Source organism: Pteronotus mesoamericanus, unplaced genomic scaffold (genome assembly GCF_021234165.1).
Source record: "Pteronotus mesoamericanus isolate MK-2021 breed Mesoamerican mustached bat unplaced genomic scaffold, CSHL_Meso_final scaffold_1186, whole genome shotgun sequence".
NCBI classification, from domain to species: domain Eukaryota; kingdom Metazoa; phylum Chordata; class Mammalia; order Chiroptera; family Mormoopidae; genus Pteronotus; species Pteronotus mesoamericanus.
In genome coordinates, this window is record NW_026555302.1 from 15,685,442 (window position 1) to 15,701,501 (window position 16,060).

The window sequence follows — 16,060 nt, forward strand, 5'->3', positions numbered from 1 at the left end:
AAAGTAGTAATCCTTACAATTCATGAGCAACATACTGTATTCCATTTATTTGTATCTTGTTCAGTTTTTCTTCTATGTCTTATAGCTTTTAGAGTATAAGTCTTACATTTCCGTTGGTTCAATTTATTCCTATTTTATGCTACTTGACACAATTGTAAATGGGACACCTGACGTACATCACAGGCGCCTAGAAACACAGCGCTCTCGGGGCCGCTCCAGAAAAAGGGGGCAGGGCAGAGTCATGAACAGCTGCACAGCTTTATTGTAAGGCAGTGCCCGCCTACATCAAATGCATTGACCTACAAAACCACCCCGAGGAGCACATAAAAAATGACTGAGCCAACACCATAATCAAAACTAAGACAGGGCGTGCTCTCCACCGGCGGCGGGCCGCGCGGCACTCAGGTCGGCAGCCGGAGCACCCTCTTCTGCAGCTCGGCGGTCCTCTCCTGCAGCTCGGCGCGGCCTTCCTGCGCAGCCTTCTCCACGCCCTCGTGGTACTTCTCCAAAGCCCCCTTCAAGGCCAGGAATATTTCCTGAGGAAAACGAGACGCAATCATTAGTCTGTGCAGTGACCGAGACTAAGCACGAGCTACAAGAATCCCTGGCCTGAGCCACACGCATCAACACTGTCCCAACGCCTGAGGCCGTCCATGCACCCCCTAAACACGCATGCTGCGGGCCCGGCGGAGGCATCAGAAAAGTCTGCTCCTACGGCGGGGACATGGACAATGGCTTGGATTCCAAGACAGGAAGAACGTATTTTTATTTTCAAGAGAACATTTTTACTTTGGCGCTTCCCATTTGCCTGGTACGTAGCCAGGTCACTGGGCGCAGCTAGACGCTCTGCAGGTGGCCCCGGTCATCACCGCAGAGACACAGGAGCAGGCCCACGAGGCAGCCTGGAGACTGGGCAAAGCGCCGCCGCCCTGGAAGCGACAGTGAGCTCTCACGCAGGCCCACGTGCTCGTGCGAAGAATTAAGGAAAATGAAAGCACGACGGTTGTTAGACTGAATTTCTCCTGTCTCATACTTACCAATGCATTTTTCTACTTTTTTAAAACACACCAAATTTTTTATTGTTATCTACTTTAGAAAGAGAAAGACACAGCTGCTGGTCGCGCCACTTACTGATGCATCCCTGGTTGGTTCTTGCAAGCGCCCTGACTGGGGCTGGAACCCACAGCCTTGGCGTATGCGGACGGCGCTCCAACCCGCTGAGCTACCCGGCCAGGGCCATTTGATATTTTATCACTCCATTTTCTTACACAAAATTCTCAGACCTTGCTGCAAGAACGAGTGGGGGTCGGGGAGGCTGCAGGAGGCGTCTCGCCCCGGAAACAGAACAGCAGTCCTTGTCCAGGGGGAGGGCAGAGCAGCAAATGGGTCCGGTGGTCTCCATGCTAGGTGTGAAGCCCATTCAGGGCTTCCTAAACCTGTACTTTGGCCACTACCTTCTCAGTCTACGTTCAGCGCAGACACGGACCCCCACGCGCGTCCCAGGAGGGCGCTCCGGGCGGGGGAGGGGGGTACCCCCCACGCGGGGCCGAGACTCGCCGGAGGTGAGCACTTGCCCAAATGCACACCCCGGATGCAGAAACAGATGTCGCTGCAGATGCATGCGAGCACGTCAAGGATCTGCAACTGGATGGAGCAGGAATCATGAGAAAAATAAATAAAAAATTTTGGAAGATCTATTTCTTCAATCTTGTACGCAAATAACATGAATTAGTTGCTAGCACATATAAACACCCTTAAAAAAAAAAAAAGCAGCACATTCAGCATCTATGACCAATATAACTTCCTAGCTCTACAGGGGCATGTGTTTATTCGCACTTTAAAAAAAGCTGAAACAGCAGGACGCGGCCTGCACACGGCCCCGCCGGCAGCGGTGGCCTCCCCGTGTGTCTGAGGTAGCAACTCAGATGCATGCGGCGCTGGGGACAGAAATACTCCCGAGACCCTTTATCAGGAAAGATGCAGGCGTGTTTCAGAGGACCTTACTTGAAATCACGACTGAAGGTCATTTATCAAAAAAATCCAGAGCCGCTACGGGGCCTGCACTCTGGGCGTGGGCTGCCGCGGGGAAGGCCAGCGGGGCCAGGAACGGGGCTGGGAGGGCCCTTGCACCCTCGAGAGCCGCCCTGAGGTCGGTTCCTTATCAGCACTCACCTGGGACTTCAGTTTCTCCCTCTCAGTGGTATCTTTTAGTTGCTGGATTGCAAATTTAATTTTTTGGATTTCTTGATTAATTGTGGTTATTCGCTCATAGACAGCACCTCTTTTTTCCTGAACTTTATTGCAATCTCTACAGAAAAAAGAGACGGCCAAGTTAAAATTCCCCTTCGGCACCTAAAAAGGCAGACATTTCACTCTGACTTCCATCCCAAAGAGACCGTGTGTCGGGCAGACCGCAGCCTCTTCTCTGGGCCTTGAAACGAACGGAGGAAGACGCCAGAGCGGTGCTACGCGGTGTCGGGCGCCCACGAGCCGCACGGGGTCTGCGGCCACCGTCCCCGCCCGGCGTGCACCTCGCGTGCTGTCAGGGGGCCCGCGCGTCGGCAACTCTGCCGCGAGGCAGCCTGGTCGCAAATCTAAGCTCCTGGGCTCTGCCCTCTGCTTCTGCGCACGGGAAGGATAAAGAGCAAAGGAAATCACCCCACGACCCCTAACGCACCTCTGAGAGGCTCAACAGCGGCATCTCAGACACCCCCGGGGCCTCGACTGAGCCGAACACTTCTGCCAAGCACAGTGGGAGAAGACTCTCCCAGGAAACCCCAGCACACTGGCCAGAAACTACGACAAACGCTCAGGACAACGTAGTTCCTATCTGAACACAAAAACAAGCTGCCTTCTCAACCACAGGCATTCGGAGGCTACGGCCGGCGGACTCGGAGCCGGACTGGCAGGGCGACGCGGGCGGAGCCCCAGGCCCTCCGGACAATTACGCGGAGTCCAGAACTGCGAGCCGGGAAGGGACGCCTGACGCCCGAGGCCACTCAGACACGCGTCCTAAGGTCGCGGCCGGCTCGTCTGTGGCCATGCCTCGAGGTGGGGCGCTGTTCTGAAATTAGACAAGTTTTGGACTCTTGGGGCAAACTCTCCTAGTTTTTTGAGCACAGGAAACAGAAGGTAACCTCGTACTCGATCACCGTGCGTTTGTACTGCTTCACGTCCTCGTGCTTCTTGTTGATTTTGAACTGCACCGTGGCCAGCTTTTCCTTCTTCGCGTTCATCAGTCTTCGCAAGGAGTTTTCTTCGGCCTTCAGCTTCTTCAGCTCCGACTCGCCGCTCTCAATCTGGTCCTCCAAGCTCAGGTTCTGTGTGCCATGAGGAAGACTTAAAGCTTAACGTCATACGGGCGAGGAGGACTCACAAACAGGATGAGCGACGACGGCCTAAGAGGAGCCAGAGTAAGACAGGGCTCTGCACCCAGAGGGACGCAGGCTCAACAGAGGGGGCGCCAGACACGCAGGGGACGTCTCGTGTCGCGTCGTCAGCAAGGACTGCGACAGGGGCGCGTATGAGACCCTCCACGAGGCCGGGCCAGGGGCCAGAGCTGACAGGGAGGCACAGAAAGGAGGGGCCCAGAGCCATCAGGAGCGGGACCCCCACGCCGTCCTGTGGACTCGCAGGCAGACCAAGGGCCACGCAGCGCGGAACGGGCACCGCGGGCAAGAGCGCACTCCAGCCTCCCCCCGCACAAGGGAAACCTCTCGTCACGTGCACGGTGACCCACCCCGGCGACAGGCAGGTGAGGGCGCCAGGGGCGAGAAGTGAGAGGCTTTCCCAGTTTGCCGCCTGAGGAACGGGGCTGACGCTGGCTCTCGGCCTCAGGCCAACGGCCGCTGCCACGAGCCTCTTCAGACCCCTGGCTGCGCTGGGCGTCTCTTGGGACCCTATGCTTGCTATTTGGACAGTCAGTTCCACCATTAAAATGAGTTCGAATAAAACCCCTTCCTGTTTCTTGAAACCCGAGGCACAGCGCTAGTCAGAGACCCCCGCCCCCGCCCCTGCCCCCGCCCCCGGCCCGGGGCGAGGGGGGCCCTGCTAAGCCCTGAGACTGGGCGGGCCCCGCCTCTGAAGACGGAGGCTCGTCCCGGGAAGGGAGGCGGACGGCACGAACCTCCTTCAGGACGCCGGCCAGCCTCTCCCGGTCCTCCGCCAGGTCCTGTATCTTCTTCTGGTACAGCTGCACCTCCAGCTGGCAGGACGGCAGGCCGTCCACCGAGTCGCGGTAGAGCTCGTACTTCTCCATCACCTCTTGCTTCGAGAGGAAAAGCACAGGGCCTGTGAGGCTGCGGTGGGTCGGCTCCGCGGGCGCGTCCGAGCTCCCGGGAGCACCGCGCCGCCCGAGGCCCGGCCGGGGGCCACCGTGGGGGCGCGGGCCCGAGCGCCACGCGAGCACAACCTCTCACGGAGGACCTGCCCGAAGACTCCGCTTCTGCCGACCCCCAGCCGCTCCCGGTGACCCCGGCAGCCGCACCCAGTCACTCATGCGATCCCGGCCCTCGGCGCCAGGGCTGCCCCTCCGGCTCGTTGTTTTCTTTAAACAAGATGGGTTCCTCTTCCAAAGTCAGAAAGTTAACACTGCAGACTGCAACCCCTGCAACAAGCGCCCCTCTCCTGCCCGCCCCCCCCGCCCCCCTCGGGCGGCCCCGGCGGCAGCGCGTGTCCCGGCTGGGCCCCGTCACCCATCGCCTGCACGACACGTGGCTTTTGGATTTTGAGCTTAACTTAAAAAAGCCATCCCAGACCACGGTTATACAAGTTCCCCTAAGGTTGCTGAACTTTTATATATAAACATTTAACCCAGTTAACGCTTATTTTTTTCAGAGGCGCAGGGCAGACCCGGCTCCCTCTGCTGCTTCGTGAGGAGCCGCGGAACCAGAGCTGCCGACCACACCACCGCTCCTTCCTCAGTGCTCGGGCCGCACCGGGGGCTCCTGCTTCTCTTCTCACCGTGGCGAGGCCTGTGCGGCGATTTTTAATAATCAGGACATAAATCCCTGACTAACCACCTCAGAGATGAGCCAGAAGTGGCTTCCGATCAACAGTTTACAAACTTGCCTCATAAAAGCTGCCACGTCGTCCGCGCCCTCCACTCTGTCCCCCGCAACCCCCCGCAGGGACGCGCGCTCGCCGGCACGGCCCCCCCGAAGGGCACGCCCGGCTCCCCGAGGCCTGGCCGCCGCTCTCCCCCAGCGCAGGTCCCGGGCCCGCAGGCCAGGCCGGCACCCACTCACGGGCCGGAGAGCACCCTGCGCGGCTTCCCGTGTGTGTCTCTCTGTGGTGCTTTTAAAGAACAGACTTCATTTTCTGGACCAGTTTTACCTTCACAGCAAAACTGAGCAGAAGGGACAGGGATGTCCCCCACGTGTCCTGCCCCCCACGCAGGCCCCGCGCGGCCGCGTTGTACACACTGGCATTTGCTACCACATTGATATGTTGTATGATGCAGAACAATAATATAACGTTGTATAAATATATCACTGTAATAGCAAGTGTTAACCTTTTCTCCCTTGAAATCAAGTACCCAAGTCTCAGGAAGATCACCCAGGGCAAAGCCTCCAGCACGTGCCGCGTAACTGAACAGGGGTCTTCACCCTGAACCCACCTCGTGCAGGGCGGCGAGCTCCAAATGAGGACCAAACGCTCCCGGGACGTGAGGGACAGACAACCGGGAACCAGGAAGTCAGCACCCGGTTAAACAGGAGTTGTTAAAAAGAAACTTAATAAAACAAAAAGGAACCTCACCCTGGAATTTTTAAGCTTCTGGACTGTGTCTTTCATTTTTTCTTTATAATTCTTTAACTTCTCTGGAGAATCCACAATTTTGGTTTTCAAACTCTCTTGTACTTCTTTCAAAGAGACCACCGACAATTTCAGTTCATTCTGGGGAGAAAGCGTTCTCCTGTGTCAGCTGCAACGAAACCCCCGGCAACTTCCCGTCGCAGCAACGGGCCAGGACAAGGCAGCGGGTTCCCCGCTCCATGCGTGGGGGCGAGATTACGTGGCGCCCCAATCCCCCCCCCGCCGAGGCCCCTGCTCCCGCCCAGGCCTGAGCCAGGCCCCTCCGCGCCACACGCGGGGCCGTCCCTCCCGTCCCTCCCAGGTTCCCGTCCGGTGTCCTGGCCACACCAGGGCTGTGCTGGGGGGCGGGGAGGCGGGGTGTCAGCGTGCCCCCATGCGCTGCCCGAGTCGCTGAGCCCCAGGACCCTGCCCGACCTGCCCCCCACCCTTCCGCGGTGCGGTGCGGGGACTAGCCATGTCGGGGCGGCCCGCTGTCTTGCTCCCCCAGGCCCCAAGCACAAGGCCAGCACCGAGCAGGTGCTGTGAAGGGTTCCATGAGCTTCAGTTTCCAGGAAAAGGACCCAGGAGAGACGGTCGACCACGATGCCCACGTGCCCCCCGCCCCACAAACTGCCCGTCCTCGGTGCCGCTGGCCCCAGAGGCACTCACCAAGTGCTTGGTTTTCTCCAAGATGTCTGCCTTCTTCTGGGCGTTTCTCTCCTGCACCGACATCTACGGAAAAAGCAAACCACTGCTGGCCCCTGGCCCGATTCAGAACCCGATTTCAGGGCAGCCTCCGGGCTTCCGCGCAGAGCAGGGGCAGGAGCCGACTCCCCGCGCGGGGCGCTCGGCCGGCCAAGGGCCTGGGCTCCCCTACCGAGCAGCGGAGCCCACGGAACTGCACGCGTACGTTTACATCCCCACAGCCTGGCGGCCCCACCCCAAAGGAAAACGCCAGCCTTCTCCCATCTCGAGTGTGCAGAACCCCAGGCCAAGCTGCGTGTCTGCAGGCCCTCAGGCCACACGCCCCGCCCCCGCCCCCCGTCCTGCTCTGCGGGGACTTGCGCGGTGCCTGCCGCTCACCACAACGCCGCCAAGGCCCCGGCTCGGACCCGCTGGGGGTTCAAGCAGCACATGACAGACGTGGAGCTTCCTGTTTCCCTGGAAACGTCCCAGCGCCCAGGAGCCCGCAGTTAGGGACAGCAGGGCTAGGCCGAGACTACAGCCCTGGAGCGACCTCGTCTACAGAGCGTGCGGCTCTGGCACTGCCAGTGACACCGTGGGTGGACGGGGCTCGTGAGGCCGAGTGTCCCTCAGGAGAGCCCAAATGGGCACAGCGGTGACGCTGCTTAGCCGCTGAGCACGTAGCCGTGCCGCGCCCCCCCCGCCCCCCGGAACGCGCTTGGCCAGAGCCACGCTGCCAGCGGCGGGTACCGTCTTCTGCCGGAAGTCCTGGTTCAGCAGCTGCTGCAGCTCCTGGATCTCGTCCGACAGCTGCTGGAACTCCGCCTGCTCCTCGGCTGGGACAGAACTGAGCACACGGGGCGCCCGTCACCGCGCGCCAGGGGCTCGACTCCGCGGGGCCCTCGAGGGGCTTCCGTGGACGACCCCGCCTCGGCGGTTCCGGGTGACCGCCCTCCCCCCCGCAGCGACTCAGAGCAGACGCCCGCCCGCAGCCTCCCGCCCTCGGGTCTCCGTGGGGACCGTCCCGAGCCTGCCGCCCCAGCACCGCTCCCCGCCCTCACCCCCCAACAGACGCGGCCCCTCCCGGGCTCTCCCCCAGCAGGGCCTGCGCGCCGCTCTCCGCGGCAGCGCCCGCACCGCCAGGGGCCTGAACCTGCCCCAGGCACATTTAATCGGCCGTTTGCGTGTTGTGCCCTGTGAGCCCCGTCTACAGCCCTGGCCCGCGCCCGCCGTCTGCCATCTGCTCCCCCATCGGTGGGCACGGTTCTCTGCACGTTGGGGATGTCACCCTAACGTGACTGGAGATGCTTCACTGCATCTGTTGCAAACGTGCTCTCCCAGCTGTCCCTCAGCATGTGACCTGGCACGTGCTAAGCCACCAGGTGGAACGTTCCTCTCTGCCCCGAGCCTCCTCTCTGCCCCGAGCCTCCTCTCTGCCCCGAGCCATCTTGTCAGCTTCCTGCCGCGTCTGAGGGCGGTTCACACAAAGGCCCGACGTAGACATACTCAGACAGCGACACGTTAGAAGGGACAAAAGCCCAGCGGTTCCAGGTCCGATTACACGCGGCCAAGGAACCCCAACTCGGGCCTGACTCGCTCTCCTCTCTGACCTGCGCGTCCCAACAAACCCCCGCCGCCGAGGGAGGGAAACGCTGACGCCCCCGGGCTGAGGAAGCGTCCCCGCCTGCGCCCGCCGAACACTCGCAGGTGCGGCCCAGGACGGCCGCCCACCGCCGAGCAGGCCTGGCCACCGCGCCAACAGCCGGAAAGGAGCAAGACTGTGCGATGTCCCCAGAGCGAGGAAAAGGAAAGGCGAGCCTGACGGGAGGGCACACCGGGCGGGGGAGGCTGGACGGCGCCTGCAGGGCCGCGGCGTCCACTCTGCGCTGCCGCCGCCGCCCTGGTTTTACCTGTCGGCCTCCCACTTACTCGAGTTTCTCCAGCTTCGCGAGAGCCTCCTGATGCGCCGTGTTTAACTGCTGCATTTTGTCCACAGAAGATTTCTATTAAAGGAATTTCAGTAACTTCACGTTAGCGCTTTCAACACGATCAGTGACGTGTTCAGAAATCACCAACCGGCCCGGACGGCCCCTCGCTACGTGCTTCCTCGCTACAGCCGTCACCGCCGAAACCGGGCGCTTAGACCGACGCAGCGCCTGCCTGCAGTAGCTCGGTCCCCTTGAGGATCCCACCCAGAAATCTGAAACCGCGGCACAGCTTGTCACAGTGCCGAGGTCGGCGGCCCCCAGCTCAACTGAGGTGACAGCCAGGGCGCATCCCAGGGGGCTTCGCAGAAACAGCAGGAGGTGCCCGGGCTGGCCCAGACGAGCAGCAGCCGGCCCAGCGGCGGGCCCGCGCGCGTGTTGGCGCAGGCGCACACAGAGGCTTGGACAGCACGCGCATCAGGAGCGCGCTCCCCGGCCCATCCCAGGCTGGGCGCGAGCTCTGGCCGTGGGGCCCGGGCTCTGCTAAGAGCGTGTGCCCGGCGAGGACAGACGGCCACACCTTTCCGACCTCCCTGAACTGCTGGCCTAACGAGCTTGTCTGTGACCCACTAGACTGACTCGCACCCGGGACGCTGGGCCAACAGGGTAAGGAGAGCAGAACGCCCGCTAGGCCTTCGTAGGCAGCAGGCCCAAGCCTCGAGCCTCAGTGGCCCACAGAGCCCTCCACCCTGACATCGAACCTCAGAGAGACGGGGCATCGTCACGGCTCCCTTCCCTGCGTTTCCTCACTAGGGAGACAGGCCTCAGCCACAAGGCTGGGACAGGAAGCCCAGCCCCTTCCTAGTGCTGCCAAGGGTCAAAGGAGGCCTCAGTCAGCGACGCGCCCCGGAAACAGACCCGAGGCTTCCCACAGACGCAAGGACAGGCCTGGTTCTGCCACACCTACCCCCCCAGGACCACCATCCCAAAGCAGGTTACTGCTCGCAAACGATGCTACGGGTCCACTACGTGACGCCCAAATACCCTGAAACCTCACGTATTGCCAGAGGAACTCCATGTACGTCTCCCGGCACGCCTCCCGGAAGTGGATGAAGTTGATGATGCCACTCAGAAACCGGCAGGTCCGCTTGGCTTCTGGAACAGGGCGAGACACTCCTCCCGTGAGTCCTTCCGGTGCCACAGAAGCGACAGCCCTCCCGTCCACCCCGCGCCCGGCCCACGGGGACGGGTGACGCTGGGTGCGAGCTGCAACCGCCCGAGCTGCGCAGGGCTCTCTCCGACGCGCAGACCAGAGCTCTCCTCGCGTTAGGGACTTAAAAAAAGGGCCGGCCCCTTGTGGCCACGAGTGCGTGACGGGCGAGATTCTGCTCCTGCCCCAGCCCCCAGGTCAGCAGACGCACGGACTGCAGGCAGGCGCCCCAGGACAGCGGTCCCCAGGGAACCCCCGGAGGTGAGTGACCCCGGGGTTAGAAACAGCCCTTCTCCTGGACAGCACTCCAGCGTTAGGACAGACACACCGCCCCCCAGGGGGTCTGCGTTCGCCCGCGCCAACGGCCAAGGGCCCGGGCCCGGCCCCGCCCCGCACTCACTCGGGTACAGGATGTCGGCCGTCTCGAAGTCGTTCACGCGGCAGATGGGCAGGAACGAGTTCCTGTGGGTCACGGGGGAGAAGGGACACTCAACGGTGCATCGTGAACCGCACTCGAAGCCGAGGCAACAAACATCTGTGCCTCAGCCAGGCTCCTGGACGTGTCCTCCATGTCAAAGGCCCACGCCCGACGTCCACCGGAAAGCACTCCAGGTCCCCTTCTCTGCCCAGGACCCGCGTGCACTCCCAGAGCAACGACAGACCAACAGGCCGCGCCCTGGGAGGCTCTGGGGCTGCGGAAGGACGCGGCCGCCTCCTGCAGCTTCACAGCCCCAACGCCCGGCCCGTCGTGGGCGGTGCCGCAGGCAGGGCCGTGGGCTGCGTGTGCTGGACGCCTACCGTTTTGACTACAATGCGGGATGGAGTGGGGGAGAAGATGGCGGGAATTCTTCTCCAAAAAGAATCACAGCATCAGGAAAGCTGAGTGTGACACAGCCACAGCTGGATGAGGAAAATAAAACAACGCTTCACTCACAGGTAAATGAAGAGGTTGCTGACCGGCAGGAAGCCTTCCATCAAATGTGGATACATGACGTCCGAGTTCACCGGCATCTAAGGGAAAAAAATCAGCCACCCCAGGTGACAGTCCACCCTGACAAGCTGAGAACGTTCCGCTTCAAGGACCCTCGGTCCCCGCGTAAGACGGAACCACGGCGACTCATCCTTAGAGGGGGGCGCAGGCAACGGCCCGGCGGGAGCGGAGCCGTGGCGCTGCCGCCAGCCCGGGTGACGCGGGGTCCGGGGGTGCGCACGAGCGGACTGCCCGCAGGGGGAAAGGGGGCGCTGGCTCCGGTCCCCAACCAGCAGCACGGCCCTGCCGGCTGTTCCCTGTGCGCCAGCGACACTCAGCACAAGCCCAGGACAGAGAGCCACCTGCTCACAGGCCCAGGGGGAGCCTCAGCCAGGCCTCCCGGCGTGGCGCTGGGGACGCCGACAGACACCCCAGCTCGGCTGCCCCTCCCGCAGCCCGCGGGTGAGGAACAGGCCCTCCTGCGAGGACCCCCGACCTGCGGAGGGCTCCCCGCCCCCGGCACCCCCACGCAGGATCCTGGAGGCCAGCCTCTGCCAACCGGCCCCAGCCTGCACGTGGGAGGGGACACCTGGCCACGACGGTGCGTGTCCTTCACCTCTCACGGCACTTCCTGTCCAGCTGAAGCTGTCACTATGAGCCACCACTATGCCCGAGGCTCCTTTCTAAGCGCCAGGTCACAGGAGCCCCCTTCTGCCACCATCAAGCCCCCCGCCTCCGGGCGCAGCACCCGGGACCCACCATGTAGAAGTGCTCCAGGCGCGTGCCGTACACGATCTGCAGGGCCCGCAGGTAGATCATGTGCAGGACCTCGGGCTGCGGGAGACAGCGGCGCGGTTAGTGCGGGCGCCACGGGACCTGGTCGCGGCCGTCCGCGCGGCAACCTCCCCCAACCCCAACCGACCGACAGGCCTGACGCCTCGCTGGTTCCCCTGAGAGCGTCTGCCCCCGCTCCCAATTCTAAGGCGCCTGAGACGCTCCTCAGTTTGCTCATAAGCCACAGGGATCGATCAGCTGCGCTGTCTGAGCTCAGGGGATGAGAGCGAGGCTCTCCAAGCCCGCCCCACGCATCCCACCCCCACTGGGGCCGGGCAGGGTCAGCCTCGCCAAACGGGGTCCGCGTTATTCAAAGGCGAGGGCCTCCGGATTGAAACGACTGGGCCGCGTCCCTCTGCGCTCACCCCCTGCACACCCAGCCACCGCGCCTCCCGCCTCACCTTAGGGTTGGGATAAAGATCGCTCTTGGAGAGGTTTTTGCCGTCAGCCCCCGTTAAGATCTTGTTTCGAACGTGAGTCACGATCTCGGCTACATTGTATCTGGGGAAAGACAAGGTTTCCATCTCGGGCGTCTCCGGCGGGTCTGGAGGAAGAACACAGGTCAGGTACGGGGCACTGAGCAGCGAGGCGCCGGGCAGCGCACAGAATTAATTACTCAGTCAAAAACGCCGCGACGCTGAGGCCCGAAATCCGGCCTGGAGCCCTGCGTGACGCCACAGAACGTCCGGCTGCCCTGCGAGCCCCTGGCCAGCAGGACCGGCCCCAGTGCGGCGGTGCCGGCAGCGGGAGCAGTGAGAGCGGCAGGCACTGCCCAGAGGGCGGCCCCTGTTCGGGTCCCTCCGGGACCCCGACTCCCTGGGGAGGCAGCCTCGCCCCACGGCTCCGCTGTGCACATGCTCTTCGCAGGCGACCGAATACGACCCGGCCGAGGACCTCCTTGCGTGGGGAGCCAGCCTGCCAGGCGGGACGCGGCACCCCAACACCCGAAATAAATCACTGACTCCGGCGACCCCGCGGACACCCTTCCGTTGGGCCCTCTGCCCACTGGCCGTTTCTAGCCACAGCCACGCAGGGCACATGCCTCCCTACACGCGCGACGCCACTGAAGAACGCGCCCGCGCCTCCGCTCAGACACCTCGCCTCGCAGCCTCTCCTGGCCGACTTCGCTTAGGACCCGAACGTCCCCACTCTGCTCACGTCCCTGCGAGACAGACTCTGGTGTAGCGCCGCCTCGACGTGCGCCAGGGGGACCGAACCCGACGGTGCGGATGCGGCGGCCGCTGGGGCTCCCGCGCACCCCACGGGGCCCCGCAGACACGCGGGGACGAGGCCCGTCCGTGCCACCCACGGCCGTCCGCAGTGGGTCGCTGCGGCCTCGCGCGGAGCTGCGGATCCATCGAGCGGGTGTCACCGTCCCCAGCTCTCACTTTCCGTTCGCACCCACGTTCCGCCCCCTGACAGGCGCCTCAGGGGCCGTGTGTGGCGTAAACACGCGCGACCCAGGTGTTCACCGGATCGGGCCTGAAAGGCCGCCGACGAAAGGAGCGCCCGCAGGGACCCGCGGCAGGGCCGCGCCGCAGGGGGGCAGCTCCTAGGGCCCGCCGCGCCCCGCCCACCTGCCTGCGCGGCGCCACCCGCCGCGGGGGAGCGACCCCAACTTCCGGTTCCGAGAGGTTCCGAGGCTGGGAATCTCCGCCCTCCTCCAGTGTTCGCCCCAGACCGAGTTCGGTCCCGACCTGCTCGCGACGGGGGCGGGTTCGAATACAGACAGGCCTCCCTTTCTTGCGCTGCGCTCCGCTGCACTTCGCAGGGGTTGCGTTCTCCCCAAACTGCAGGCGGCAAGAAGGCGACGGCGCCACCGGATGGCTGCGCCCGGCCCGCGGGGCTCCGGGGGCACTGGCTCTCGGCCGCCTGGCGGGCGGCGAGCACGGCCCCGGTCGCCCGGGCTGTCCCGTGCTCGCAGAGCCCGCGCGCTGCGGGGAACCAGCCGGTAAAATGACGCTTCAGGACCGACGCGCAGCCGCGCCCCGGGCCACAGTGGGGTTTTCCCTCCCGAGGCTCGGCTGGGGCCGCGGCTCTACTGAGACGTCGGCGCCCCTGCGCCCCGATATGACTGGTTGCCCTTCGTACGCGCCCCAACGGGGGCCCGAGACCCCCACGGCGCCCCGGCCGGACCCCCGCTGCACTCACCGCCGTCACCCCGGGGACGCCAGTCCACCTCCGTCAACGCCGACCGTTGTCCCGTTTTAAAAGCGCCGCCTGCCCGGGAGCCCCGCCCCTTCCGTCCCGCCCACTTCCGGCAACGGTCGCGCCGGCGGCCGGTGGGGCTCAAAAATCTCCCGGCGCGGGCAGCGCGGTTGGCGCTGGACTCCGCGGACAGGGGGCGGAGCGGGCGGGGCGGAGCGGGCGGGGCGGAGCCGGGGGCGGTGGGACGCTGCGAGCTCGAGGCTGGGTTCGTGGGCGCAAAACCCGCTACGCTCTGGGGGCGGTGTGGCCTTCCCACAACGTTCCTGCAGTTCATTACGAATGGACGGCTAAGCGGGCGCGCGGCTTCGGAGTGTTTCGCTGGCGGTTTGGTGCAGAGGACAAGTGTACAGAATGTTTTCTGTTGTGCGTACGAGGCGGGGGCTGCAGGTCCGCTGAAAACGCACAGGGTTTAAAACAGCAAATCCTGGGAGCGGCGCGCTTGCGCAGCGTGGCCACTGGGTGGCGCCGTTGCACCAGCGTGAACCCGGCACCTAGTAGTTTTATTTCATTTCCCGGCGCGCACGTAAACAGAGTCAGGCGGATACACCGCGAACACAGTGTTCCGGGTGCGACAATTAGTCTAAACGCAGTTGCTTTGAGATGCACGGTTAGCGTTTGGGCCCAGAAACAAAGACGGCGTTGGGCTCTGGTCCCCCGCCCCATCCCTCCGCGAGTGCATTTCCACTCATGGATTTGAGAACTGAGCTACGATTCCCGAGACTTCAAACAGCGTCTTTGTTAAGGACTCAAGCGGAGTTTTCAGTTAGTAGCCTTAAAATGCGTGTCCTTGGCCAACCTAATTTGGGATGGGCTGTAAGCCAGGTCCAAGGGCGCCCGATTGGCGGTGTTGGACTCTGACCCCGCCGGCGTCCTCGCCGTCAGCTTCCACGCCAGGTTACACGGGTTTAACACGACCAGGAGAGAGAACCGTGGGGGTTAACGACCCCTAGGAGCTGATGAAAATATCCGTCCAACGCGACCTTTTTACATACAGTGTTTATGCTCTGAGTGCTTCAGTAGTGGTTTACGTTGCCCTGTGGTGGGCCCCGTTATTCCGGGGGAGTGAGTGAGAGGAGCCCGCTTTGGCAGGGTGGGTTTCCTTCGGAAGCTGTGAGGACTCTGGGCCCGGCCTCCCCTCAGCTTCTGGGGGTTCGCCGGTGACCTATAGAAGTGTCACCCCGATCTCTGCTCCGTCTGTGCATGTGTCTACGTCCGGAGTCCCCCTTCCTACCAGGACTCCGGTCACCGTGGCTTAGAGCTGCTCCAGCGACCTCGCCTTAACCTGCCTGCCTCTATAAAGACCCCGTTGGCACACGGGGTCCCATTCTGATGTTTTGGGGTGAGAACGCCCACGTGTCTTCGGAGCACACAATTCCACCCGTGACACAGGGCTCACAGCGGGGTGGGCCAGCAGCCCCCCGGGAGCAGGATCTATAAATAGCCAGAGGGCTGGAGCAGGACAAACATGCCAGCTGCCCGCTGCGCCGAGTCCAGCCCGGGTTTAAATGGCGTTCTAATCCCTTGTTGTTTTTCTATTACTGATGTCCTTTGAGTGCCACATGCTCAGCCCATGTGATTAATTTCATTTCATTTTTCTTAGAACTCTTAAAAGGCATGTCTGGATAGCTTCAGAAGGAGTACACAAAGCCGGTGACACTCTGGGTCTCGGTCACAGAGAAAAGGAAGGGCGCAGAGGGTGACGCATTGACCGGGACCGGCCGCGCCTCCCGACGCTCTGTGCTGAGTCCACAAAGATGCGACTGAGAGGAGCGTGGCACAGCGGCAGCTTAGAGACGACGTCGAGCCCCAGGGGCGCGGACGCGGCCGCTTGCCACGGGGAGAGGTCGGTTCCGGTGCTCAGGGACCCTCGCTGCACGTCACCGGGCCCACGGCGGCCCCGGCGCGGTTTGCCGCGCGGAGCCGACCGGCCGGGGCCTGTCCTCGCCGACGCCGCACCGGGGACGGCCGCGCTGGCGGGACCTGCGGGGGCGGGCGCACCAGCAGGCGGGGAAGGCCGCCGGTCCGACCGCACGGCTCTGAAGTGTCCCTTCGGCTCTTCTCGCTGCTGGACATTCTCGTCGCCAGTGACTGTGTTGGCTGTTGGAGATTGAGGAACCTCTGTTTACATAAATCCAACCAGGACAAGGATGTAACACACACACAAACCTTGACCGAGCGCCTCCGCTGACGCCGGGACTGTATTAGGCGTCGGCGGCAGGAGCGGGACGCATCGCCCCGCCCCCGGAGGGGCGTGTGCCTGCAGGGCTCCGCCCCCGGGCGCCCCTCCCCCACCGCCCGCCGCGGGCCCACCAGAGCCGGGCCGGCGGTGCGCTCCGAGCCGGGCCGGGAGAACGGTCTCGACAATGACCCTGAAACGGGAAGGCCCGGCTCCGTCACCCCTGACAGTCACCGCGGCGCCCCCTCACTCCCCCGAGC

General features: G+C 63.4%; 1 protein-coding gene across 1 annotated transcript; it reads right to left on the bottom strand.

Annotated features, from left to right (window-relative positions):
• Window positions 1–401: 401 nt before the first annotated feature.
• Window positions 402–13,614, bottom strand: NUF2 (NUF2 component of NDC80 kinetochore complex). The gene is made up of 14 exons (XM_054587573.1): window positions 13,568–13,614; window positions 11,818–11,960; window positions 11,342–11,416; window positions 10,547–10,623; window positions 10,013–10,074; window positions 9,460–9,557; window positions 8,407–8,480; window positions 7,228–7,324; window positions 6,463–6,525; window positions 5,758–5,895; window positions 4,127–4,267; window positions 3,145–3,320; window positions 2,173–2,308; window positions 402–536 (listed from the first exon to the last, which is right to left on the bottom strand). Exons 2-14 carry the CDS (start codon window positions 11,938–11,940, stop codon window positions 402–404), a joined length of 1,395 nt encoding a protein of 464 aa, XP_054443548.1. The 5' UTR covers window positions 11,941–11,960; window positions 13,568–13,614.
• Window positions 13,615–16,060: the final 2,446 nt, after the last annotated feature.

Excerpts from the sequence above, each read along its gene's own strand:
- NUF2 (XM_054587573.1), bottom strand. The coding sequence starts at position 11,940 with ATGGAAACCTTGTCTTTCCCCAGATACAATGTAGCCGAGATCGTGACT. Across the intron at positions 9,558-10,012 it reads GGCCGACATCCTGTACCCGA|AAGCCAAGCGGACCTGCCGG; the intron begins GTGAGTGCGGGG and ends GCCCTGTTCCAG. Across the intron at positions 6,526-7,227 it reads AGGACTTCCGGCAGAAGACG|ATGTCGGTGCAGGAGAGAAA; the intron begins GTACCCGCCGCT and ends CTTTTTCCGTAG.